Source organism: Petromyzon marinus, chromosome 74 (assembly GCF_048934315.1).
Source record: "Petromyzon marinus isolate PM22_M1 ecotype Great Lakes invasive population chromosome 74, UKy_Petmar_22M1.pri1.0, whole genome shotgun sequence".
Lineage (NCBI taxonomy): Eukaryota > Metazoa > Chordata > Hyperoartia > Petromyzontiformes > Petromyzontidae > Petromyzon > Petromyzon marinus.
In genome coordinates, this window is record NC_133740.1 from 7,469,578 (window position 1) to 7,497,508 (window position 27,931).

General features: G+C 59.9%; 1 protein-coding gene across 7 annotated transcripts in view; it reads right to left on the minus strand.

Moving 5' to 3' along the window:
• Positions 1-27,931, minus strand: part of SPTAN1 (spectrin alpha, non-erythrocytic 1) — a 119,844-nt gene that overhangs the window by 36,429 nt on the left and 55,484 nt on the right. For 5 of the 7 annotated variants that reach the window (XM_076056043.1, XM_076056041.1, XM_076056046.1 and 2 more), the window contains 12 exons: positions 23,649-23,705; positions 21,738-21,936; positions 20,359-20,469; positions 14,860-14,886; positions 13,456-13,488; positions 4,710-4,757; positions 4,270-4,361; positions 3,587-3,731; positions 2,698-2,879; positions 1,909-2,008; positions 984-1,181; positions 111-257 (listed from right to left, as the gene is read on the minus strand). In XM_076056043.1, coding sequence (XP_075912158.1) covers positions 111-257; positions 984-1,181; positions 1,909-2,008; positions 2,698-2,879; positions 3,587-3,731; positions 4,270-4,361; positions 4,710-4,757; positions 13,456-13,488; positions 14,860-14,886; positions 20,359-20,469; positions 21,738-21,936; positions 23,649-23,705 — 1,339 coding nt within the window. The remainder of the gene's footprint in view (positions 1-110; positions 258-983; positions 1,182-1,908; positions 2,009-2,697; positions 2,880-3,586; positions 3,732-4,269; positions 4,362-4,709; positions 4,758-13,455; positions 13,489-14,859; positions 14,887-20,358; positions 20,470-21,737; positions 21,937-23,648; positions 23,706-27,931) is intronic. The other 2 variants (XM_076056047.1, XM_076056045.1) reach the window with 1 other exon arrangement.

Consider the following 27,931-nt stretch of genomic DNA (forward strand, 5'->3'; position numbering starts at 1 on the left):
AACCACCACCACCCCGCCCCCCCCTCTCCACTCCACTCTCTCCAACACGACCGCCGCCACACCTCCACTCGGCTACGCGCACGCACGTCCCGTGGGGTTTGGGTGGGCACCTGCACGTTGATGGCCTTGTCGAAGTCCTCGTGCTTCTTGATGAGCGCCTCGACGCTGTCCAGCGAGTCGCCCTTGTCGTCCACAGCCAGGAAGGCCTCGCGCGACGCCATCCAGCCCTCGGCCTGCTCGCAGTCTCGGTTGAACAGCTGTGGGGGGGGGGGGGCGGTGGCAGGGGTGGGGGTGGCACGGGGACGGGCGGGTCAGTACGCAGCAGGACGGTCACAAAGATAAAGGTCCCCACCCGTATCGCCTTCAACGGGCTGTCGGGGCAAGTGCTGTTAAGCGAACACAGACAACAACAACAACAGCGGCAGCCGCCAGTCGGTGACGTCGCCGCGGCGCCTGTGCCGGGCCCAGGCCTCGTGAAGTTGTCGAACACTCGCTGGCAGGTCACGGGACAGACCCTGCGGGCGCCGTGAGTTGACCAACTGAGATGACTGGCCGATGCACCACCTGTGGCCCCTACTGTGCCAGGCTAGGTGCAGGAGGTCACGGGACAGACCCAGCAGGTGCCACGGGTTGACCGACTGAGATGACCGGTAGATGCATCACCTGTGCCACCCCACTGTACCAGGCTAGGTGCAGGAGGATGTCACGGGACAGACCCAGCAGGTGCCACGGGTTGACCGACTGAGATGACCGGTAGATGCATCACCTGTGCCACCCCACTGTACCAGGCTAGGTGCAGGAGGATGTCACGGGACAGACCCTGCAGGGTGCCATGGGTTGACCGACTTACATGACTGGCCGATGGCACCGCTACCCGACAACGCAGCACACAGACTGACCGACCGACCGACCGACGGCAGAGTGTGGCGAGTGCCGGCCGTGCGGTGACCGCGGTGAGCGGCGCGGTGAGTGAGCGAGGTTACCTGCAGCTCCAGGCACTGGTCGAGCATCATGCGCCGCGTGGCCCAGGCCTTCTCGAGGCCCGAGCGCTCGCGGTCCAGGCCCGCCAGCTTGTCCCGCACCTCCGCGCTTGCGTAGTGGTTGCGGTCCAGCAGCTGCTGCCCAAACTGCTCAAACGCCTGGAAGGTGCCGGTGCGAGCGTCCATCTCCGTGCGGTGCTCCTGCGCGGGGGAGGGGTGGGGGAGGTGGGGGGGTCGCGGGGTCACGGTGAAGCGAGATAATCGGGGGCCCGGTTCGGGCGCGTGCGGTGTGTGTGTGTGTGTGTACACGTGGTGTGTGTGTGTGTACACGTGGTGTGTGTACACGTGGTGTAAGTGTGCATGCGGTGCGTGTACGCGGTGTGTGCACACACGTGTATGTGTGTACAAGTGGTGTGTGCGTGTGTACACGTGGTGTATGTGTACACGTGTGTGTGTATGCGTGTATACACACGTGTGTGTGTGTGTGCGTGTATACACGTGTGTGTGTACACGTGGTGTGTGTGTGTATACACGTGTGTGTACACGTGTGTGTGTGTGTGCGTGTATACACGTGTGTGTGTGTACACGTGTGTGTGTGCGTGTATACACGTGTGTGTGTGTACACGTGTGTGTGCGTGTATACAGGTGTGTGTGCGTGTATACACGTGTGTGTACACGTGTATGTGTACACGTGTGTGTGCGTGTGTACACGTGGTGTGTGTGTGTGTATACACGTGTGTGTACACGTGTGTGTACACGTGTGTGTGTGTACACGTGTGTGTGTGTACACGTGTGTGTGTGTGTATACACGTGTGTGTGTGTACACGTGTGTGTGTATACACGTGTGTGTGTGTGTGTATACACGTGTGTGTGTACACGTGTGTGTGTGTGTATATATACGTGTGTATGTGTGTCTGCGTGTGTCTACCTGGTGGCGCTCCAGCAGAGCCTCGGCCCCCGTCACGTCCTTGGCGAGCTCCTCGGACGACACGAGCCCCCGGATCCCGTTCATCCACGACATGAGGTCCCTGCAGCACAGCGGACAACCGGGGACACGCGGGGGTCACGGGGGTCACGGGGGAGACACGGGGGTCATGGGGGAGACACGGGGGTCACGAGGGTCACCAGGACGTGGGGGGTCACAGGGGAGTGGAGACGCTGGGTCACGGGGGAGGCACGGAGGTCACAGGGGATATGAGAGTCACGGAGGTCACCAGGACACGGGGGTCACGGGTGGCACCGGGGAGACACAGGGGGACACACGGGGGACACACGGGGGACACATGGGGGACACACGGGGGACACACGTGGAAGCCATGAGGGGGGAGACACGAGGGGGGAGACACGGGGGGGAGACACGGGGGGGGAGACACGGGGGGGAGACACGGGGGGGAGACACGGGGGGGGGGGGAGACACGGGGAGGAAGACACGGGGGGGGAGACACGGGGGGGGGAGACACGGGGGGGAGAGACACGGGGGGGGAGACACGGGGGGGGGAGACACGGGGGGGAGACACGGGGGGGGAGACACGGGGGGGGGAGACACGGGGGGGAGACACGGGGGGGGGAGACACGGGGGGGAGACACGGGGGGGGAGACACGGAGGGGGGAGACACGGGGGGGAGACACGGGGGGGAGACACGGGGGGGAGACATGATGGTCACACGGGGGAGACATGGTGGGGGAGGCGGGGGGGAGGCGAGGGAGGGCAGCGCACCGGAAGTCGGAGAGGAAGCGCTGCAGGTCGTGCGAGTCGTTGAGTCGCCCCTTGCGCTGGTCGGCACGCTTCACCAGCGCGCCCCACGCCTGGTTCAGCTCCGTGCGCTTCTCCTGCAGGTCGCCCGCCGACTCGGGGTGACTCTGGGTCAGCCGATCCGCCGTCTCGTCCAGGGAGTTCACCTGCGGTGGTGGGCGACAGCGAGGGATGGGGGGGGTAGAGACACGGGGGGGGGTGGGGGTCACACCTCCGTCACTCGCATCGCGAGGTCATGGCGACCGCGTGTCGTTTTTTGACGCGTCACGCTCGCACGAGCACACAAATACAAAGATGCCCCGCACCCCACCCCACCCCGGATAGCCTCAACAGACAGGTGGGGCAAGTGCCGTTAGCGAGCAGCAGCAGCACCTAGGAAGGCCGGCACTGTGGCACACGAGGGGGTGGGTGGCCAGCGCCCTGACCGGCCGCCTTTGTCTCCCCCAGTGGCGACGTTCACTACACACCGCACCAGATACTCAATTGAGGCTGAGTTGAGGCCCAGGACCGGTTCAGATAATCGTCACCGGTGTTGGCCCTGAGCGGGAATCGAACCGGGGCCGCCGGGTTCCTAGCGCAGCGTAGCGCTAGCCACTACACACGCGCACACACACACGCGCACACACACACGCGCACGCACACACGCGCACACACACACGCGCACACACACACACGCGCACACACGCGCACACACACACACGCGCACGCACACCCACGCGCACGCACACACACGCGCACACACACACACACGCGCGCACACACACACACACACACGCACACACACGCGCACACACACACGCGCGCGCACTCTCTCGGGACGGTACACCCCTGGCTGCTGGCGCCCGGCCCTGACCTTGTCGCCAAGGGCGGCGAGGTCGCGCTCGAAGCCCTCGTGCTTGCGCTGCAGCGCCTGCACGCTCGCCAGGTCGTGCCCAAAGTTGTCCGTGTTGAGCGCCTGGTTCTTCTCCTCGATCCACTCCATCGTCTCGTCCGCATCCCTGGGCGGGCGGGCGGGCGGACGAGTTAGTGGGTGGGTCAGTGGGTGAGTGGGGGGGTGAGTGAGTGGGTAGGTGGGTGGGTCAGTGGGTGAGTGGGCGGGTGAGTGAGTGAGTGGGTGGGTGGGTCAGTGGGTGAGTGGGCGGGTGAGTGAGTGGGCCAGCAAGTGGATGAGTGAGTGGGTGAGTGGGCGGGCGGGCGGGTGAGCGGGTGGGTAAGGTGGGTGGGGCAGTTGAGTGAGTGGGTGATTGAGTGAGTCAGTGGTTGGGTGGGGTGAGTGAGTGGGCGAGTGAGTGAGTGGGTCAGTGAGTGAGTGGGTAAGTGGGTGGGTGTGTCAGTGGGTGGGTGAGCGAGTGGGTGGGTGAGTGAGTGGGTGTGTGAGTGAGTGGGTAGGTGAGTGAGTGGGTCGGTGAGTGGGTGGATGAGTGGGCGGGTGAGTGAGTGGGTGGGCAGGTGAGTAAGTGGGTGGGTGGGTAACTAGGTGGGTGGGTGGGCGAGTAGGTGTCCGAGCGAGCGAGTGGGCGAGTGTGGTGAGGGTACCGGTGGAATCGCTGCACTTCGTGAGCGCTGCCCAGGCTCTGGGACCGTTCCTCAGCGAGGTCTTGCAGCGCCTTCCAGCGGTCGTTCAGCTCCTGCTCACCACCACGCACTCACCAGCATCACCACCCACCCCGCTCACCACACACTCACCACTCGCACTACCCACCCCCTCACCACGCTCACCACCCACCCGCTCACCGCCCTCACCATCCACCCGCTCACCACGCACACTCGCCACCGCCCTCACCAACCGCTCAATAACCCTCACCACGCTCACCACCCACCCGCTCACCGCCGTCACCATCCACCCGCTCACCACGCACTCGCTACCCTCACCACCCACACTACCCTCACAACCGACCCGCTCACCACGCACACTCGCCACCGCCCTCACCAACCGCTCAATAACTCTCACCACGCTCACCACCGACCGCGCTCACCTTGATGCTGTTGAAGGTGGCCACGGACTGCACCGCCGTCTTCACCGTCTGCCACGGAAAAAATCGTCGTCAGCAACCGGCGGCCGGAATTGGCCCTACCCCAATCCACGTGCCGACCCAACCACCCGCCCGCGTGCTGGGCCAAGGGAGAGGAGATCTCCCGTCGTCACCGTGTGAAGTGGTCGTCACCGCGTGAAGTGGTCATCATCGTCACCATGTGAAGTGGTCATCATCGTCACCGTGTGAAGTGGTCGTCACCGTGTGAAGTGGTCGTCATCGTCACCGTGTGAAGTGGTCGTCACCGTGTGAAGTGGTCGTCATCGTCACCGTGTGAAGTGGTCGTCATCGTCACCGTGTGAAGTGGTCGTCATCGTCACCGTGTGAAGTGGTCGTCATCGTCATCGTGTGAAGTGGTCGTCATCGTCACCGTGTGAAGTGGTCGTCACAGTGTGAAGTGGTCGTCATGGTGTGAAGTGGTCGTCATCGTCACCGTGTGAAGTCATCGTCACCGTGTGAAGTGGTCGTCACCGTGTGAAGTGGTCGTCACAGTGTGAAGTGGTCGTCATCGTCACCGTGTGAAGTGGTCGTCACCGTGTGAAGTGGTCGTCATCGTCACCGTGTGAAGTGGTCGTCACCGTGTGAAGTGGTCGTCATCGTCACCGTGTGAAGTGGTCGTCATCGTCATCGTGTGAAGTGGTCGTCATCGTCACCGTGTGAAGTGGTCGTCACAGTGTGAAGTGGTCGTCATGGTGTGAAGTGGTCGTCATCGTCACCGTGTGAAGTCATCGTCACCGTGTGAAGTGGTCGTCACCGTGTGAAGTGGTCGTCACCGTGTGAAGTGGTCGTCACCGTGTGAAGTGGTCGTCATCGTGTGAAGTGGTCGTCATCGTCACCGTGTGAAGTGGTCGTCACCGTGTGAAGTGGTCGTCACCGTGTGAAGTGGTCGTCACCGTGTGAAGTGGTCGTCATCGTCACCGTGTGAAGTGGTCGTCATCGTCACCGTGTGAAGTGGTCGTCATCGTCACCGTGTGAAGTGGTCGTCATCGTCACCGTGTGAAGTGGTCGTCACCGTGTGAAGTGGTCGTCATCGTGTGAAGTGGTCGTCATCGTCACCGTGTGAAGTGGTCGTCACCGTGTGAAGTCATCGTCACCGTGTGAAGTGGTCGTCATCGTCATCGTGTGAAGTGGTCGTCATCGTCACCGTGTGAAGTGGTCGTCACCGTGTGAAGTGGTCGTCATCGTCACCGTGTGAAGTGGTCTTCACCGTGTGAAGTGGTCGTCACCGTGTGAAGTGGTCGTCACCGTGTGAAGTGGTCGTCATCGTGTGAAGTGGTCGTCATCGTCACCGTGTGAAGTGGTCGTCACCGTGTGAAGTCATCGTCACCGTGTGAAGTGGTCGTCATCGTCATCGTGTGAAGTGGTCGTCATCGTCACCGTGTGAAGTGGTCGTCACCGTGTGAAGTGGTCGTCATCGTCACCGTGTGAAGTGGTCGTCACCGTGTGAAGTGGTCGTCACCGTGTGAAGTGGTCGTCATCGTCACCGTGTGAAGTGGTCGTCATCGTCACCGTGTGAAGTGGTCGTCACCGTGTGAAGTGGTCGTCATCGTGTGAAGTGGTCGTCATCGTCACCGTGTGAAGTGGTCGTCACCGTGTGAAGTCATCGTCACCGTGTGAAGTGGTCGTCATCGTCATCGTGTGAAGTGGTCGTCATCGTCACCGTGTGAAGTGGTCGTCACCGTGTGAAGTGGTCGTCATCGTCACCGTGTGAAGTGGTCTTCACCGTGTGAAGTGGTCGTCACCGTGTGAAGTGGTCGTCACCGTGTGAAGTGGTCGTCACCGTGTGAAGTGGTCGTCACCGTGTGAAGTGGTCGTCATCGTGTGAAGTGGTCGTCATCGTCACCGTGTGAAGTCATCGTCATCGTGTGAAGTGGTCGTCACCGTGTGAAGTGGTCGTCACCGTGTGAAGTGGTCGTCACCGTGTGAAGTGGTCGTCACCGTGTCAAGTGGTCGTCATCGTCACCGTGTGAAGTGGTCGTCACCGTGTGAAGTCATCGTCACCGTGTGAAGTGGTCGTCATCGTCACCGTGTGAAGTGGTCGTCACCGTGTGAAGTGGTCGTCATCGTGTGAAGTGGTCGTCATCGTCACCGTGTGAAGTCATCGTCATCGTGTGAAGTGGTCGTCACCATGTGAAGTGGTCGTCACCGTGTGAAGTCATCGTCACCGTGTGAAGTGGTCGTCATCGTCAACGTGTGAAGTCATCGTCACCGTGTGAAGTGGTCGTCATCGTCAACGTGTGAAGTCATCGTCACCGTGTGAAGTGGTCGTCATCGTCAACGTGTGAAGTCATCGTCATCGTCACCGTGTGAAGTGGTCGTCAACGTGTGAAGTGGTCGTCATCGTCACCGTGTGAAGTGGTCGTCACCGTGTGAAGTGGTCGTCACCGTGTGAAGTGGTCGTCACCGTGTGAAGTGGTCGTCACCGTGTGAAGTGGTCGTCATCGTCACCGTGTGAAGTGGTCGTCACCGTGTGAAGTGGTCATCATCGTCACCGTGTGAAGTCATCGTCATCGTCACCGTGTGAAGTGGTCGTCATTGTGTGAAGTGGTCGTCACCGTGTGAAGTGCTCGTCACCGTGTGAAGTGGTCGTCATCGTCACCGTGTGAAGTGGTCGTCATCGTCACCGTGTGAAGTCATCGTCAATGTGTGAAGTGGTCGTCATCGTCACCGTGTGAAGTGGTCGTCACCGTGTGAAGTTGTCGTCACCGTGTGAAGTGGTCGTCACCGTGTGAAGTCGTCGTCACCGTGTGAAGTGGTCGTCACCGTGTGAAGTGGTCGTCATCGTCACCGTGTGAAGTCATCGTCACCGTGTGAAGTGGTCGTCATCGTGTGAAGTGGTCGTCACCGTGTGAAGTGCTCGTCATCGTGTGAAGTGGTCGTCACCGTGTGAAGTGGTCGTCATGGTCACCGTGTGAAGTGGTCGTCACCGTGTGAAGTGGTCGTCACCGTGTGAAGTGGTCGTCATGGTCACCGTGTGAAGTGGTCGTCATCGTGTGAAGTGGTCGTCACCGTGTGAAGTGGTCGTCATGGTCACCGTGTGAAGTGGTCGTCATCGTGTGAAGTGGTCGTCACCGTGTGAAGTGGTCGTCACCGTGTGAAGTGGTCGTCATCGTCACCGTGTGAAGTGGTCGTCACCGTGTGAAGTGGTCGTCACCGTGTGAAGTGGTCGTCATCGTCACCGTGTGAAGTGGTCGTCATCGTGTGAAGTCATCGTCATCGTGTGAAGTGGTCGTCATCGTCACCGTGTGAAGTGGTCGTCATCGTGTGAAGTCATCGTCATCGTGTGAAGTGGTCGTCATCGTCACCGTGTGAAGTGGTCGTCATCGTCACCGTGTGAAGTGGTCGTCAATGTGTGAAGTGGTCGTCATCGTCACCGTGTGAAGTCATCGTCACCGTGTGAAGTGGTCGTCATCGTCACCGTGTGAAGTGGTCGTCATCGTCACCATGTGAAGTCATCGTCACCGTGTGAAGTGGTCGTCATCGTCACCGTGTGAAGTGGTCGTCACCGTGTGAAGTGGTCGTCATCGTGTGAAGTGGTCGTCATCGTCACCGTGTGAAGTGGTCGTCATCGTCACCGTGTGAAGTGGTCGTCACCGTGTGAAGTGGTCGTCATCGTCACCGTGTGAAGTGGTCGTCATCGTCACCGTGTGAAGTGGTCGTCACCGTGTGAAGTGGTCGTCATCGTCACCGTGTGAAGTGGTCGTCATCGTCACCATGTGAAGTCATCGTCACCGTGTGAAGTGGTCGTCATCGTCACCGTGTGAAGTGGTCGTCACCGTGTGAAGTGGTCGTCACCGTGTGAAGTCATCGTCACCGTGTGAAGTGGTCGTCATCGTCACCGTGTGAAGTGGTCGTCACCGTGTGAAGTGGTCGTCATCGTCACCGTGTGAAGTGGTCGTCAACGTGTGAAGTGGTCGTCAACGTGTGAAGTGGTCGTCATCGTCACCATGTGAAGTGGTCGTCACCGTGTGAAGTGGTCGTCATCGTCACCGTGTCAAGTGGTCGTCAATGTGTGAAGTGGTCGTCAATGTGTGAAGTGGTCGTCATCGTCACCGTGTGAAGTCATCGTCACCGTGTGAAGTGGTCGTCATCGTGTGAAGTCATCGTCAACGTGTGAAGTGGTCGTCATCGTCACCGTGTGAAGTGGTCGTCACCGTGTGAAGTGGTCGTCACCGTGTGAAGTGGTCGTCATCGTCACCGTGTGAAGTGGTCGTCACCGTGTGAAGTGGTCGTCATCGTCACCGTGTGAAGTGGTCGTCAATGTGTGAAGTGGTCGTCATCGTCACCGTGTGAAGTGGTCGTCATCGTGTGAAGTCATCGTCAACGTGTGAAGTGGTCGTCATCGTCACCGTGTGAAGTGGTCGTCACCGTGTGAAGTGGTCGTCATCGTCACCGTGTGAAGTGGTCGTCATCGTGTGAAGTGGTCGTCATCGTCACCGTGTGAAGTGGTCGTCATCGTCACCGTGTGAAGTGGTCGTCATCGTCACCGTGTGAAGTGGTCGTCACCGTGTGAAGTGGTCGTCATCGTCACCGTGTGAAGTGGTCGTCATCGTCACCATGTGAAGTCATCGTCACCGTGTGAAGTGGTCGTCATCGTCACCGTGTGAAGTGGTCGTCACCGTGTGAAGTGGTCGTCACCGTGTGAAGTCATCGTCACCGTGTGAAGTGGTCGTCATCGTCACCGTGTGAAGTGGTCATCACCGTGTGAAGTGGTCGTCACCGTGTGAAGTGGTCGTCACCGTGTGAAGTGGTCGTCATCGTCAACGTGTGAAGTGGTCGTCACCGTGTGAAGTGGTCGTCATCGTCACCATGTGAAGTCATCGTCACCGTGTGAAGTGGTCGTCATCGTCACCGTGTGAAGTGGTCGTCACCGTGTGAAGTGGTCGTCATCGTCAACGTGTGAAGTGGTCGTCAACGTGTGAAGTGGTCGTCAACGTGTGAAGTGGTCGTCATCGTCACCATGTGAAGTGGTCGTCACCGTGTGAAGTGGTCGTCATCGTCACCGTGTCAAGTGGTCGTCAATGTGTGAAGTGGTCGTCAATGTGTGAAGTGGTCGTCATCGTCACCGTGTGAAGTCATCGTCACCGTGTGAAGTGGTCGTCATCGTGTGAAGTCATCGTCAACGTGTGAAGTGGTCGTCATCGTCACCGTGTGAAGTGGTCGTCACCGTGTGAAGTGGTCGTCACCGTGTGAAGTGGTCGTCATCGTCACCGTGTGAAGTGGTCGTCATCGTGTGAAGTGGTCGTCATCGTCACCGTGTGAAGTGGTCGTCATCGTCACCGTGTGAAGTGGTCGTCAATGTGTGAAGTGGTCGTCATCGTCACCGTGTGAAGTCATCGTCACCGTGTGAAGTGGTCGTCATCGTGTGAAGTCATCGTCAACGTGTGAAGTGGTCGTCATCGTCACCGTGTTAAGTGGTCGTCACCGTGTGAAGTGGTCGTCACCGTGTGAAGTGGTCGTCATCGTGTGAAGTGGTCGTTATCGTCACCGTGTGAAGTGGTCGTCATCGTCACCGTGTGAAGTGGTCGTCATCGTCACCGTGTGAAGTGGTCGTCACCGTGTGAAGTGGTCGTCATCGTCACCGTGTGAAGTGGTCGTCATCGTCACCGTGTGAAGTGGTCGTCACCGTGTGAAGTGGTCGTCATCGTCACCGTGTGAAGTGGTCGTCATCGTCACCATGTGAAGTCATCGTCACCGTGTGAAGTGGTCGTCATCGTCACCGTGTGAAGTGGTCGTCACCGTGTGAAGTCATCGTCACCGTGTGAAGTGGTCGTCATCGTCACCGTGTGAAGTGGTCATCACCGTGTGAAGTGGTCGTCACCGTGTGAAGTGGTCGTCACCGTGTGAAGTGGTCGTCATCGTCAACGTGTGAAGTGGTCGTCACCGTGTGAAGTGGTCGTCATCGTCACCGTGTGAAGTGGTCGTCACCGTGTGAAGTGGTCGTCATCGTCAACGTGTGAAGTGGTCGTCAACGTGTGAAGTGGTCGTCATCGTCACCATGTGAAGTGGTCGTCACCGTGTGAAGTGGTCGTCATCGTCACCGTGTGAAGTGGTCGTCATCGTGTGAAGTGGTCGTCATCGTCACCGTGTGAAGTGGTCGTCATCGTCACCGTGTGAAGTGGTCGTCATCGTCACCGTGTGAAGTGGTCGTCACCGTGTGAAGTGGTCGTCATCGTCACCGTGTGAAGTGGTCGTCATCGTCACCATGTGAAGTCATCGTCACCGTGTGAAGTGGTCGTCATCGTCACCGTGTGAAGTGGTCGTCACCGTGTGAAGTGGTCGTCACCGTGTGAAGTCATCGTCACCGTGTGAAGTGGTCGTCATCGTCACCGTGTGAAGTGGTCATCACCGTGTGAAGTGGTCGTCACCGTGTGAAGTGGTCGTCACCGTGTGAAGTGGTCGTCATCGTCAACGTGTGAAGTGGTCGTCACCGTGTGAAGTGGTCGTCATCGTCACCATGTGAAGTCATCGTCACCGTGTGAAGTGGTCGTCATCGTCACCGTGTGAAGTGGTCGTCACCGTGTGAAGTGGTCGTCATCGTCAACGTGTGAAGTGGTCGTCAACGTGTGAAGTGGTCGTCAACGTGTGAAGTGGTCGTCATCGTCACCATGTGAAGTGGTCGTCACCGTGTGAAGTGGTCGTCATCGTCACCGTGTCAAGTGGTCGTCAATGTGTGAAGTGGTCGTCAATGTGTGAAGTGGTCGTCATCGTCACCGTGTGAAGTCATCGTCACCGTGTGAAGTGGTCGTCATCGTGTGAAGTCATCGTCAACGTGTGAAGTGGTCGTCATCGTCACCGTGTGAAGTGGTCGTCACCGTGTGAAGTGGTCGTCATCGTCACCGTGTGAAGTGGTCGTCATCGTGTGAAGTGGTCGTCATCGTCACCGTGTGAAGTGGTCGTCATCGTCACCGTGTGAAGTGGTCGTCAATGTGTGAAGTGGTCGTCATCGTCACCGTGTGAAGTCATCGTCACCGTGTGAAGTGGTCGTCATCGTGTGAAGTCATCGTCAACGTGTGAAGTGGTCGTCATCGTCACCGTGTGAAGTGGTCGTCACCGTGTGAAGTGGTCGTCACCGTGTGAAGTGGTCGTCATCGTGTGAAGTGGTCGTCATCGTCACCGTGTGAAGTGGTCGTCACCGTGTGAAGTGGTCGTCACCGTGTGAAGTCATCGTCACCGTGTGAAGTGGTCGTCATCGTCACCGTGTGAAGTGGTCGTCACCGTGTGAAGTGGTCGTCATCGTCACCGTGTGAAGTGGTCGTCACCGTGTGAAGTGGTCGTCACCGTGTGAAGTGGTCGTCATCGTCAACGTGTGAAGTGGTCGTCATCGTCACCGTGTGAAGTGGTCGTCATCGTCACCGTGTGAAGTGGTCGTCATCGTCACCGTGTGAAGTGGTCATCACCGTGTGAAGTGGTCGTCACCGTGTGAAGTGGTCGTCACCGTGTGAAGTGGTCGTCATCGTCAACGTGTGAAGTGGTCGTCACCGTGTGAAGTGGTCGTCATCGTCACCGTGTGAAGTGGTCGTCACCGTGTGAAGTGGTCGTCAACGTGTGAAGTGGTCGTCACCGTGTGAAGTGGTCGTCATCGTCAACGTGTGAAGTGGTCGTCACCGTGTGAAGTGGTCGTCATCGTCACCGTGTGAAGTGGTCGTCACCGTGTGAAGTGGTCGTCAACGTGTGAAGTGGTCGTCATCGTCACTGTGTGAAGTGGTCGTCACCGTGTGAAGTGGTCGTCAACGTGTGAAGTGGTCGTCATCGTCACCGTGTGAAGTGGTCGTCAACGTGTGAAGTGGTCGTCATCGTCACCGTGTGAAGTGGTCGTCAACGTGTGAAGTGGTCGTCATCGTCACCATGTGAAGTGGTCGTCACCGTGTGAAGTGGTCGTCACCGTGTGAAGTGGTCGTCACCGTGTGAAGTGGTTGTCACCGTGTGAAGTGGTCGTCACCGTGTGAAGTGGTCGTCACCGTGTGAAGTGGTCGTCATCGTCACCGTGTGAAGTGGTCGTCACCGTGTGAAGTGGTCGTCATCGTCACCGTGTCAAGTGGTCGTCAATGTGTGAAGTGGTCGTCAATGTGTGAAGTGGTCGTCATCGTCACCGTGTGAAGTCATCGTCACCGTGTGAAGTGGTCGTCATCGTCACCGTGTGAAGTGGTCGTCACCGTGTGAAGTGGTCGTCACCGTGTGAAGTGGTCGTCATCGTCACCGTGTGAAGTGGTCGTCATCGTGTGAAGTGGTCGTCATCGTGTGAAGTGGTCGTCATCGTCACCGTGTGAAGTGTGGTCGTCACCGTGTGAAGTGGTCGTCATCGTCACCGTGTGAAGTCATCGTCACCGTGTGAAGTCATCGTCACCGTGTGAAGTCATCGTCACCGTGTGAAGTCATCGTCACCGTGTGAAGTCATCGTCACCGTGTGAAGTGGTCGTCACCGTGTGAAGTGGTCGTCACCGTGTGAAGTCATCGTCACTGTGTGAAGTGGTCGTCACCGTGTGAAGTGGTCGTCATCGTCACCGTGTGAAGTGGTCGTCATCGTCACCGTGTGAAGTCATCGTCAACGTGTGAAGTCATCGTCACCGTGTGAAGTGATCGTCACCGTGTGAAGTGGTCGTCATCTTCATCCTGTGGACGTTAACAGCAGCCAAACCTAACCCCGACACCTCCTCCCCCCGACCCCCCCGCGCCCCCCCCGCCTTACCTTCCACGGAGACATCTTGGTGTCGGTCTCGTCCTGAAACGACAAGCGGAGGCGGGGGGGGGGGGGTCGGGCGTCACCACGGCGACACTCTCACGGCCCGGGGGCGCCAAGAATCACGTGACCCCCCAACAACCCCACCAAACGAGACATGACACACGTGACGTGGGGGGGTCGGGGGGCGACAGCCATGGTGTGGCAAGAGGAACAGGCGGGGGTAGCCGTGGAGTGACTGGGGGAGGGGCACTGTGGGGGGGGGGGGTGGAGACAGGGGGAGGGGCACTGTGGGGGGGTGGGTGGAGACAGGGGGAGGAGCACTGTGGGGGGGGGGGTGGAGACAGGGGGAGGAGCACTGTGGGGGGGGGGGTGGAGACAGGGGGAGGAGCACTGTGGGGGGGGGGTGGAGACAGGGGGAGGGGCACTGTGGGGGGGGGGTGGAGACAGGGGGAGGAGCACTGTGGGGGGGGGGTGGAGACAGGGGGAGGGGCACTGTGGGGGGGGGGGTGGAGACAGGGGGAGGAGCACTGTGGGGGGGGGGTGGAGACAGGGGGAGGGGCACTGTGGGGGGGGGTGGAGACAGGGGGAGGAGCACTGTGGGGGGGGGGGGTGGAGACAGGGGGAGGGGCACTGTGGGGGGGTGGGTGGAGACAGGGGGAGGGGCACTGTGGGGGGGGTGGAGACAGGGGGAGGAGCACTGTGGGGGGGGGGGGTGGAGACAGGGGGAGGGGCACTGTGGGGGGGGGGGGGTGGAGACAGGGGGAGGAGCACTGTGGGGGGGGTGGAGACAGGGGGAGGGGCACTGTGGGGGGGGGGGGTGGAGACAGGGGGAGGAGCACTGTGGGGGGGGGGGGTGGAGACAGGGGGAGGAGCACTGTGGGGGGGTGGGTGGAGACAGGGGGAGGGGCACTGTGGGGGGGTGGAGACAGGGGGAGGAGCACTGTGGGGGGGGGGGGTGGAGACAGGGGGAGGGGCACTGTGGGGGGGGGGGGGTGGAGACAGGGGGAGGAGCACTGTGGGGGGGGTGGAGACAGGGGGAGGGGCACTGTGGGGGGGGGGGGTGGAGACAGGGGGAGGAGCACTGTGGGGGGGGGGGGTGGAGACAGGGGGAGGAGCACTGTGGGGGGGGTGGAGACAGGGGGAGGAGCACTGTGGGGGGGGTGGAGACAGGGGGAGGAGCTCTGTGGGGGGGGGTGGAGACAGGGGGAGGAGCACTGTGGGGGGGGGTGGAGACAGGGGGAGGGGCACTGTGGGGGGGGTGGAGACAGGGGGAGGAGCACTGGGGGGGGGGGTGGAGACAGGGGGAGGAGCACTGTGGGGGGGGGTGGAGACAGGGGGAGGAGCACTGGGGGGGGGGGGGTGGAGACAGGGGGAGGGGCACTGTGGGGGGGGGGTGGCGACGTCCGTTACCTTCACAGAGCCTGGAGATGCCCCCTCCTGTGCAGCAAAAATGAGACACGGCATGAGACAAACATGGCGACATGACGCAGACACACCACGCAGACACACCACGCAGACACACCACGCAGACACACCACGCAGACACACCACGCAGACACACCACGCAGACACACCACGCAGAGACACCACGCAGAGACACCACGCAGAGACACCACGCAGACACACCACGCAGACACACCACGCAGACACACCACGCAGACACACCACGCAGACACACCACGCAGACACACCACGCAGACACACCACGCAGACACACCACGCAGACACACCACGCAGACACACCACGCAGACACACCACGCAGAGACACCACGCAGACACACCACGCAGAGACACCACGCAGAGACACCACGCAGACACACCACGCAGACACACCACGCAGACACACCACGCAGACACACCACGCAGACACACCACGCAGACACACCACGCAGACACACCACGCAGACACACCACGCAGACACACGACGCAGACACACCACGCAGACACACCACGCAGACACACCACGCAGACACACCACGCAGACACACCACGCAGACACACCACGCAGACACACCACGCAGACACACCACGCAGAGACACCACGCAGAGACACAACGCAGACACACCACGCAGACACACCACGCAGACACACCACGCAGACACACCACGCAGACACACGACGCAGACACACCACGCAGAGACACCACGCAGACACACCACGCAGACACACCACGCAGAGACACGACGCAGACACACCATGCAGACACACCACGCAGAGACACCACGCAGACACACCACGCAGACACACCACGCAGACACACCACGCAGACACACCACGCAGACACACCACGCAGACACACCACGCAGACACACCACGCAGACACACCACGCAGAGACACCACGCAGACACACCACGCAGACACACCACGCAGACACACCACGCAGACACACCACGCAGACACACCACGCAGAGACACCACGCAGACACACCACGCAGACACACCACGCAGAGACACGACGCAGACACACCATGCAGACACACCACGCAGACACACCACGCAGAGACACCACGCAGACACACCACGCAGACACACCACGCAGACACACCACGCAGACACACCACGCAGACACACCACGCAGAGACACCACGCAGACACACCACGCAGACACACCACGCAGACACACCACGCAGACACACCACGCAGACACACCACGCAGACACACCACGCAGACACACCACGCAGAGACACCACGCAGACACACCACGCAGACACACCACGCAGACACACCACGCAGACACACCACGCAGAGACACCACGCAGACACACCACGCAGACACACCACGCAGACACACCACGCAGACACACCACGCAGACACACCACGCAGACACACCACGCAGAGACACGACACGACGCAGAGACACGACGAGACGACGCAGAGACACGACGACACGAGACAGGAATATGCGTGGTATCTAGACGGTATATGCGTGTGGTATATGCGTTTGGCATGTGCGTGTGGCGTGTGGTATGTGCGTGTGGAATGTGCGTGGTATATCTGTGTGTGGTATGTGCGTGTGGTATGTGCGTGTGGTATGTACGTGTGGTATGTGCGTGGTGTATGTGCGTGTGGTATGTGCGTGGTGTATGTGCGTGGTGTATGTGCGTGTGGTATGCGCGTGTGGTATGCGCGTGTGGTATGCGCGTGTGGTATGCGCGTGTGGTATGCGCGTGGTGTATGCGCGTGTGGTATGCGCGTGTGGTATGCGCGTGGTGTATGTGCGTGTGGTATGTGCGTGGTGTATGTGCGTGTGGTATGTGCGTGGTGTATGTGCGTGTGGTATGTGCGTGGTGTATATGCGTGTGGTATGCACGTGTGGTATGCGCGTGCGGTATGTTTCGTGTGGTATGCGCGTGCGGTATGCGCGTGCGGTATGCGCGTGTGGTATGTGGGTGGTGTATGTGCGTGTGGTATGTGCGTGTGGTATGTGCGTGGTATGTGCGTGTGGTATGTGCGTGTGGTATGTGCGTGGTATGTGCGTGTGGTATGTGCGTGTGGTATGTGCGTGTGGTATGTGCGTGTGGTATGTGGGTGGTGTATGTGCGTGTGGTATGTGCGTGGTGTATGTGCGTGTGGTATATGCGTGGTATGTGCGCGTGGTATATGCGCGTGGTATGTGCGCGTGGTATGTGCGCGTGGTATGTGCGCGTGGTATGTGCGCGTGGTATGTGCGTGTGGTATGTGCGCGTGGTATGTGCGCGTGGTATGTGCGTGTGGTATGTGCGTGTGGTATGTGCGTGGTGTATATGCGTGTGGTATGCACGTGTGGTATGCGCGTGTGGTATGCGCGTGTGGTATGCGCGTGTGGTATGTGCGTGGTGTATGTGCGTGTGGTATGTGCGTGGTGTATATGCGTGTGGTATGCACGTGTGGTATGCGCGTGCGGTATGTTTCGTGTGGTATGCGCGTGCGGTATGTGCGTGTGGTATGTGCGTGTGGTATGTGGGTGGTGTATGTGCGTGTGGTATGTGCGTGTGGTATGTGCGTGTGGTATGTGCGTGGTATATGCGTGGTATGTGCGTGTGGTATGTGCGTGGTATGTGCGTGTGGTATGTGCATGTGGTATGTGCGTGTGGTATGTGCGTGACGTATGTGCGTGTGGTATGTGGGTGGTGTATGTGCGTGTGGTATGTGCGTGGTGTATGTGCGTGTGGTATGTGCGTGGTATATGCGTGGTATGTGCGTGTGGTATGTGCGTGTGGTATGTGCGTGTGGTATGTGCGCGTGGTATGTGCGCGTGGTATGTGCGCGTGGTATGTGCGTGTGGTATGTGCGTGTGGTATGTGCGTGTGGTATGTGCGTGTGGTATGTGCGTGTGGTATGTGCGTGGTGTATATGCGTGTGGTATGCACGTGTGGTATGCGCGTGTGGTATGCGCGTGTGGTATGTGCGTGTGGTATGTGCGTGGTGTATGTGCGTGTGGTATGTGCGTGGTGTATATGCGTGTGGTATGCACGTGTGGTATGCGCGTGCGGTATGTTTCGTGTGGTATGCGCGTGCGGTATGTGCGTGTGGTATGTGCGTGTGGTATGTGGGTGGTGTATGTGCGTGTGGTATGTGCGTGTGGTATGTGCGTGTGGTATGTGCGTGGTATATGCGTGGTATGTGCGTGTGGTATGTGCGTGGTATATGCGTGGTATGTGCGTGTGGTATGTGCATGTGGTATGTGCGTGTGGTATGTGCGTGACGTATGTGCGTGTGGTATGTGGGTGGTGTATGTGCGTGTGGTATGTGCGTGGTGTATGTGCGTGTGGTATGTGCGTGGTATATGCGTGGTATGTGCGTGTGGTATGTGAGTGTGGTATGTGCGCGTGGTATGTGCGCGTGGTATGTGCGTGTGGTATGTGCGTGTGGTATGTGCGTGTGGTATGTGCGTGTGGTATGTGCGTGTGGTATGTGCGTGGTGTATATGCGTGTGGTATGCACGTGTGGTATGCGCGTGTGGTATGCGCGTGTGGTATGTGCGTGTGGTATGTGCGTGGTGTATGTGCGTGTGGTATGTGCGTGGTGTATATGCGTGTGGTATGCACGTGTGGTATGCGCGTGCGGTATGTTTCGTGTGGTATGCGCGTGCGGTATGTGCGTGTGGTATGTGCGTGTGGTATGTGGGTGGTGTATGTGCGTGTGGTATGTGCGTGTGGTATGTGCGTGTGGTATGTGCGTGGTATATGCGTGGTATGTGCGTGTGGTATGTGCGTGGTATATGCGTGGTATGTGCGTGTGGTATGTGCATGTGGTATGTGCGTGTGGTATGTGCGTGACGTATGTGCGTGTGGTATGTGGGTGGTGTATGTGCGTGTGGTATGTGCGTGGTGTATGTGCGTGTGGTATGTGCGTGGTATATGAGTGGTATGTGCGTGTGGTATGTGAGTGTGGTATGTGCGCGTGGTATGTGCGCGTGGTATGTGCGTGTGGTATGTGCGTGTGGTATGTGCGTGTGGTATGTGCGTGTGGTATGTGCGTGCAGGGGAGGTCTGCGAGGCATCTCACCTGCAGCTGTGTGAGTTCCCACACCCAGAGGCCGGGGGGGGGGGGGGGGTTGGGGGTCAGGGCAGTGGGGGGGGGTCAGGGCAGTGGGGGGGGTCAGGACAGGGCAGTGGGGGGGGTCAGGGGAGGGGGGTCAGGACAGGGGAGGGGGGCACAAATGACAGCACACACAGCTCAGACTCACAACGTCGTCATCACGCTCTAAACGAGAACTACATTTTTGTTGTTTTAACCAGCGAGCTGCCGAGTAAGCTCGATATTTCTAGAAGCGACCGTGGTCATCGCGAATGCTAGCAGCTCGACAGAGTGGCGTTTCATCATCAGCAGCAGCACCGTGTGGACATTTCAAACAGCAACCAATGCGTGTTGCTTCTAAATATGGAGGGGAAAACCGGAAGGAACCGTGGAAAAATCCACACGACTACGGGAAGAGAGAGAGAGACGCAAACTCCAAATATAAACAGCAGCAGCAGGCATCGTCAGGGTCGGCGTCGAACCCACGACCTCCTGTAGACCAGGCGAGGTAGTTAACATCTCATAGCCACCGTGATGATGAGAGAGAGAGAAAGAGACACGCAAACTCCAAATAAACAGCAGCAGGCATCGTCAGGGTCGGGGTCGAACCAACGACCTCATGTAGACCTGGCGAGGTAGTTAACATCTCCTAGCCACTGTGATGATGATGAGAGAGAGACGCAGACTCCAAATATACAGCAGTAGGCGTTGTCAGGGTCGAGATCGAACCCACGACCTCCTGTAGACCAGGCGAGGTAGTTAACATCTCCTAGGCACCGTGATGATGAGAGAGAGAGACGCAGACTCCAAATATACAGCAGCAGGCGTTGTCAGGGTCGGGATCGAACCCACAATCTCCTGTAGGCCAGGCGAGGTAGTTAACATCTCCTAGCCACCGTGGCGCAACTCACACTCACCACACTGCCCAAAACATGCATTTGAAGGCGGTGGGTGAGTGACTGGGTGAGTGACTGGTTGAGTGAGCGGGTGAGTGAGCAGTTGGGTGAGTTGATGCGTGAGTGAGTGGGTGGGTGTGAGAATGGTTGAGTGCGTGCGTGAGTGACTGGTTGAGTGACTGGTTGGCTCAAGAGGTGAGTGAGCGGGTCAGAGTGAGCGAGTGAGTGGGTGAGGTGAGTAAGTGTGTACGAGTAGGCCACACCAGATCATTACCACCACACCGCACGGGCCCGGGAGCATGGAGTAGCAGCGGCATTGTGCGGAGTAGGAGTAGGAGGAGATGGAGGAGGAGGAGGAGTAGGAGGAGTAGAAGTAGGAGGAGTAGGAGTAGGATTAGGAGTAGGATTAGGATTAGTAGGAGGAGGAGTAGGAGGGGTAGGAGGAGTAGGAGGAGGAGTAGGAGGAGCAGAAGAAGGAGAAGGAGGAAGCCCGTTCAGCTGCCCTTACCTGCACCTGCGCCTGGACAAGCGGCGCCTCGTCGGACATGAGCCCGTCGGCCTCCAGCTCGTCGGACACGCGGTTGATCTCACGCAGACGCGACTCGTTCGCTTTCAGGTCCTGCTCGCCCGCGCACGCACGGCACACGCGCAAGCAGCACGCGCACGCACGGCAGACACGCACGGCAGACACACAGCACACGCACGGCAGACACGTACGGCAGACACACAGCACAGGCACGGCAGACACGCACGGCAGACACACAGCACAGGCACGGCAGACACGCACGGCAGACACACAGCACACGCACGGCAGACACGCACGGCAGACACACAGCACACGCACGGCAGACACACAGCACACGCACGGCAGACACGCACGGCAGACACGCACGGCAGACACACAGCACACGCACGGCAGACACGCACGGCAGACACACAGCACACGCACGGCAGACACACAGCACACGCACGGCAGACACGCACGGCAGACACACAGCACACGCACGGCAGACATGCACGGCAGACACGCAGCACACGCACGGCAGACACGCACGGCAGACACGCACAGCGCACGCGCATGCACGGCAGGCACACAGCACACGCACGGCAGACACGCACGGCAGACACACAGCACACGCACGGCAGACACGCACGGCAGACACAGGCACGCGCACCGCATGCGAACTCCAATTAGAGCCGTTGGCAACGTACGGCGTGAAAGAAGGTCAACATACATACGTTGCACACAGCACACCCGCACACAGCACACCCGCACACAGCACACCCGCACACAGCACACCCGCACACAGCACACCCGCACACAGCACACCTGCACACAGCCAAGGGGGCGAAGTAGGGTGGGCGAGGAGGGCGGGCGACGAGGAGGGTGGAGGGCGACGAGGAGGGTGGAGGGCGACGAGGAGGGTGGAGGGCGACGAGGAGGGTGGAGGGCAACGAGGGAGGGTGGAGGGCGACGAGGAGGATGGAGGACGACGAGGAGGGCGGGCGACGAGGAGGGAGGGTGACGAGGAGGGTGGAGGGCGACGAGGAGGGTGGAGGGCGACGAGGAGGGTGGAGGGCGACGAGGAGGGTGGAGGGCAACGAGGGAGGGTGGAGGGCGACGAGGGAGGGTGGAGGGCGACGAGGAGGGCAGGCGACGAGGAGGGAGGGCGACGAGGAGGGTGGAGGGCGACGAGGGTGGAGGGCGACGAGGAGGGTGGAGGGCGATGAGGGAGGGTGGAGGGCGACGAGGGAGGGTGGAGGGCGACGAGGAGGGCAGGCGACGAGGAGGGAGGGCGACGAGGAGGGTGGAGGGCGACGAGGGTGGAGGGCGACGAGGAGGGTGGAGGGCGATGAGGGGGGTTCCCGAGGGGCCCCCGGGCGCACCTTCTGGAAGTCGTCGAACTTCTTCTGCAGCACCTCGACCTGCTCGAGGTCCGCGGCAGTCTCGTGCGCCGCGAGGGCCCCCTCCTTCTCGCTGATCCACGCCTCCAGCTCCTTGGCCTCTCGCGACAGCAGGAAGCGCCGGCAGCACTTCTCCAGCATGTCCTTGCGCTTGTCGCCCAGCTCCTGCAGCGACTTGTACCTGGGAGAGAGCGCCGGCGGCAGGGCGGGGAGTGGGGAGGTGTTGGTGGGGGTGATGTTGAACGGTGGGGGGGGGGGAGGGGGGTGGGCGGCGTGGGGGGCAGTGGGGGGGGGGCAATGGGAGTGGTGGGGGTGGTGGGAGTGGTGGAGGTGGTGGGGGGGGGGGGGCGATCGAGGTGGTGGTGGTGGGGGTGGGTGGGCCGATGGAGGTGGTGGAGGTGGTGGGGCAGTGGGAGTGGTGGATGTGGTGGGGGGGGCCGATGGGGGTGGTGGAGGTGGTGGGGGTGGGTGGGCCGATGGAGGTGGTGGAGGTGGTGGGGCAGTGGGAGTGGTGGAGGTGGTGGGGGTGGGTGGGCCGATGGAGGTGGTGGTGGGTGGGTGGGCCGATGGAGGTGGTGGGGGTGGTGGAGGTGGTCCGAGTGGTGGGAGTGGGTGGGCCGATGGAGGTGGTGGGGGTGGTGGAGGTGGTGGGGGCCATGGGGTCAATGGAGGTGGTGGTGGGGGGACCGATGGAGGTGGTGAGGGGCGGTGGGGGGGATTGGGGCATTGTGGGGGGGGCGGTGGGGGGAGCGGCGTACATGCAGGGACAGAACCGCACAGTCAAACGACGCCCACGAGATTTTAAAACTCGAAGCTTTGAACCCAGGAGCGAAATGCAAGCTTCTCCTCCCACAACGCATTTCACCGAGGATGATGATCTTAAACCCCCCATGATGCATTTCACCTTCCACAGTGAGCTTAATCCTCCCATGATGCATTGCACCCAGGATGCATTTAATCCTCCCACAATGCATTTCAACACACATTAGTGTATTCCTCCCCAAGATGCATTGCAGCCAGGATTAAATTGATCCTCCCGAGATGCATCGCACATCATCCCAGGGCGGGGGGGGGGGGGGGGGGGGGGTGCGGGACGGCACCGGGGAGAATAGCCGGGCATGCGGGCGGTGAAACCGGTGGCGTTGCAGGCGGTGCTAACCAGCGCGTGGGAGGGCTACGCTTCCAACCAAACAGCGATGTGGGCAGTGGGAGAGGTGGGGCGGTGGAGGGGGCGTCCCGATGCGAAGGAGGAACCGCGGCCGTCTGGAACGCTCTTCCCCTTCCGATATTAGGAAGCCACTGCTGGCACTGTGGGCACTTTTAAATCATCGCCTAAGACTGCCAAACTCGTTTCTTTACAGCTGATTGTTGTTGTGTTTTGGTTTGTTGTCCTTCTGCCCCGCACCTCCGACAATTGTTGGCACGGTTGGTTACGCGCGGTGGTGCGAGAGAAGTTCAACATACGAACGCTGCACTATACACCGCACTCCTAAACACTCTACACACCACGATACTGAATTGGAAACTCACGGCTCCCGCCACAGGAGTCGTCCCCCCCCGTCGCGCTCGGGCGCCGTGTCGTCGTCAATGGTCGTCCGCGTGCGTAGGAAACCGACCGACGCGTGCGTCGCGAGCCGCTGCATCGCCATGGCCGCCACCGTTACCGTCACCACCATCGCCACCATCGCCACCATCGCCACCAACATCATCATCATCACCGTCACGTGCCCGATACGCATGCGTCCCCCCTACGTCCAACGTGCGTGCAGGACGACGAAGGGGAGGGCAGCCCGGTGGTGGGGGGGGGGGGGGGGGGGAGGAGGTGGGCGGGGGGGGCAGCAGTGGGGGGCAGCAGTAGGGGGCAGCAGTGGGAGGGCGACAGCTCCTACTCACAGGTCCTGAATCTGCTGCATGCGCTGGGAGACACTGCCCGTCTCCTTCGCAACGCTCCTGATGCAGGCGTCCAGCGTGAGAGCGGGCGAGGGGGGTGCGGTGGGGGGGGGGGGCAGCGTTAGAGAGCACACAGTGGGGGGGGGGAGGGTAGTGTTGGTAGTGTGGGGGGCACGGCAGCACAGCCGTACCCGCGGGGTGAGACAACAGTGCTCGCAGAGAGACAGAGAGACAGAGACAGAGCGAGGCACAGACGGACAGAGGCCGTGGTGGCGGCAGTAGCAGCAGCAGGCCGTTGACAACACGGCGAGTGTGGGATGATGGACGGACGAGCGATGACATGGAGGCGGTCGACAATGCGGAGGGGGGGGGGGGTGGTCGAGAGTGATGCAATGGAAGCGGTGGGGGCTCCCAGGGGTCCCGCTAAGGGATGACGCCCATAGACTGCACCAGAGACCCACACTGCACCAGTGACCCACACTGCACTAGTGACCCACACTGCACTAGTGACCCAAACGGCACCAGAGACCCACACTGCACCAGAGACCCACACTGCACCAGTGACCAGCACTGCACCAGAGACCCACACTGCACCAGAGACCCACACTGCACTAGTGACCCACACTGCACTAGTGACCCACAATGCACCAGTGACCCACACTGCACTAGAAACCCACACTGCACTAGTGACCCACACTGCACCAGAGACCCACACTGCACCAGTGACCCACACTGCACCAGTGACCCACACTGCACCAGTGACCCACAATGCACCAGAGACCCACACTGCACTAGAGACCCACACTGCACCAGTGACCCACACTGCACTAGTGATCCACACTGCACCAGTGACCCACACTGCACCAGTGACCCACACTGCACCAGTGACCCACACTGCACTAGTGATCCACACTGCACTAGAGACCCACACTGCACCAGAGACCCACACTGCACTAGTGACCCACACTGCACTAGTGACCCACACTGCACCAGTGACCCACACTGCACCAGTGACCCACACTGCACAAGTGACCCACACTGCACCAGTGACCCACACTGCACCAGAGACCCACACTGCACCAGAGACCCACACTGCACCAGTGACCCACACTGCACCAGTGACCCACACTGCACCAGAGACCCACACTGCACCAGTGACCCACACTGCACCAGTGACCCACACTGCACCAGAGACCCACACTGCACTAGAGACCCACACTGCACCAGTGACCCACACTGCACCAGAGACCCACACTGCACTAGTGATCCACACTGCACCAGTGACCCACACTGCACCAGTGACCCACACTGCACCAGTGACCCACACTGCACCAGTGATCCACACTGCACTAGAGACCCACACTACACCAGAGACCCACACTGCACTAGTGACCCACACTGCACCAGAGACCCACACTGCATTAGTGACCCACACTGCACTAGTGACCCACACTGTACCAGTGACCCACAATGCACTAGTGACCCACACTGCACCAGTGACCCACACTGCACTAGTGACCCACACTGCACTAGTGACCCACACTGTACCAGTGACCCACACTGCACCAGTGACCCACACTGCACTAGTGACCCAGACTGTACCAGTGACCCACACTGCACCAGTGACCCACACTGCACTAGTGACCCACACTGCACCAGAGACCCACACTGCACTAGTGACCCACACTGCACTAGTGACCCACACTGTACCAGTGACCCACATTGCACCAGTGACCCACACTGCACTAGTGACCCACACTGCACCAGTGACCCACACTGCACCAGTGACCCACACTGCACTAGAGACCCACACTGCACTAGAGACAAACACACTGCACTAGAGACCCACACTGCACCAGTGACCCACACTGCACCAGAGACCCACACTGTACCAGTGACCCACACTGCACCAGTGACCCACACTGCACCAGTGACCCACACTGCACCAGTGACCCACACTGCACCAGAGACCCACACTGCACTAGTGACCCACACTGCACTAGTGACCCACACTGCACTAGTGACCCACAATGCACCAGTGACCCACAATGCACCAGTGACCCACACTGCACTAGAGACCCACACTGCACCAGTGACCCACAATGCACGAGTGACCCACACTGCACTAGTGACCCACACTGCACTAGTGACCCACACTGCACCAGAGACCCACACTGCACCATAGACCCACAATGCACTAGTGACCCACACTGCACCAGTGACCCACACTGCACCAGTGACCCACACTGCACCAGTGACCCACACTGAACCAGTGACCCACACTGCACCAGTGATCCACACTGCACTAGAGACCCACACTGCACCAGAGACCCACACTGCACTAGTGACCCACACTGCACTAGTGACCCACACTGCACTAGTGACCCACACTGCACCAGTGACCCACACTGCACTAGTGACCCACACTGCACCAGTGACCCACACTGCACAAGTGACCCACACTGCACCAGAGACCCACACTGCACCAGTGACCCACACTGCACCAGTGACCCACACTGCACCAGTGACCCACACTGCACCAGAGACCCACACTGCACCAGAGACCCACACTGCACCAGTGACCCACACTGCACCAGTGACCCACACTGCACCAGTGACCCACACTGCACCAGTGACCCACACTGCACCAGAGACCCACACTGCACTAGAGACCCACACTGCACCAGTGACCCACACTGCACCAGAGACCCACACTGCACTAGTGATCCACACTGCACCAGTGACCCACACTGCACCAGTGACCCACACTGCACCAGTGATCCACACTGCACTAGAGACCCACACTACACCAGAGACCCACACTGCACTAGTGACCCACACTGCACCAGAGACCCACACTGCACTAGTGACCCACACTGCACTAGTGACCCACACTGTACCAGTGACCCACAATGCACTAGTGACCCACACTGCACCAGTGACCCACACTGCACTAGTGACCCACACTGCACTAGTGACCCACACTGTACCAGTGACCCACACTGCACCAGTGACCCACACTGCACTAGTGACCCACACTGTACCAGTGACCCACACTGCACCAGTGACCCACACTGCACTAGTGACCCACACTGCACCAGAGACCCACACTGCACCAGTGACCCACACTGCACTAGTGACCCACACTGTACCAGTGACCCACACTGCACCAGTGACCCACACTGCACTAGTGACCCACACTGCACTAGTGACCCACACTGCACCAGTGACCCACACTGCACTAGTGACCCACACTGCACTAGTGACCCACACTGCACTAGTGACCCACAATGCACCAGTGACCCACAATGCACCAGTGACCTACACTGCACTAGAGACCCACACTGCACCAGTGACCCACAATGCACGAGTGACCCACACTGCACTAGTGACCCACACTGCACTAGTGACCCACACTGCACCAGAGACCCACACTGCACCAGAGACCCACACTGCACTAGAGACCCACAATGCACTAGTGACCCACACTGCACCAGTGACCCACACTGCACCAGTGACCCACACTGCACTAGTGACCCACACTGCACTAGAGACCCACAATGCACTAGTGACCCACACTGCACTAGTGACCCACACTGCACCAGAGACCCACACTGCACCAGAGACCCACACTGCACTAGTGACCCACACTGCACCAGTGACCCACACTGCACCAGTGACCCACACTGCACTAGAGACCCAAACTGCAGCAGTGACCCACACTGCACTAGAGACCCAAACTGCAGCAGTGACCCACACTGCACCAGTGACCCACACTGCACTAGTGACCCACACTGCACTAGAGACCCACAATGCACTAGTGACCCACACTGCACCAGTGACCCACACTGCACTAGTGACCCACAATGCACTAGAGACCCACACTGCACCAGTGACCCACACTGCACTAGTGACCCACACTGCACTAGTGACTAGTGACCCACACTGCACCAGTGACCCACACTGCACTAGTGACCCACACTGCACCGGGGTCTATCCCACAAAGCACTAGTGACCCACAATGCACCAGTGACCCACACTGCACTAGCGACCCACACTGCACCAGTGACCCACACTGCACCAGTGACCCACACTGCACCAGTGACCCACACTGCACCAGAGACCCACACTGCACCAGTGACCCACACTGCACGAGAGACCCACACTGCACGAGACCCACACTGCACCAGTGACCCACACTGCACCAGTGACCCACACTGCACGAGAGACCCACACTGCACCAGTGACCCACAATGCACCAGTGACCCACACTGCACGAGAGACCC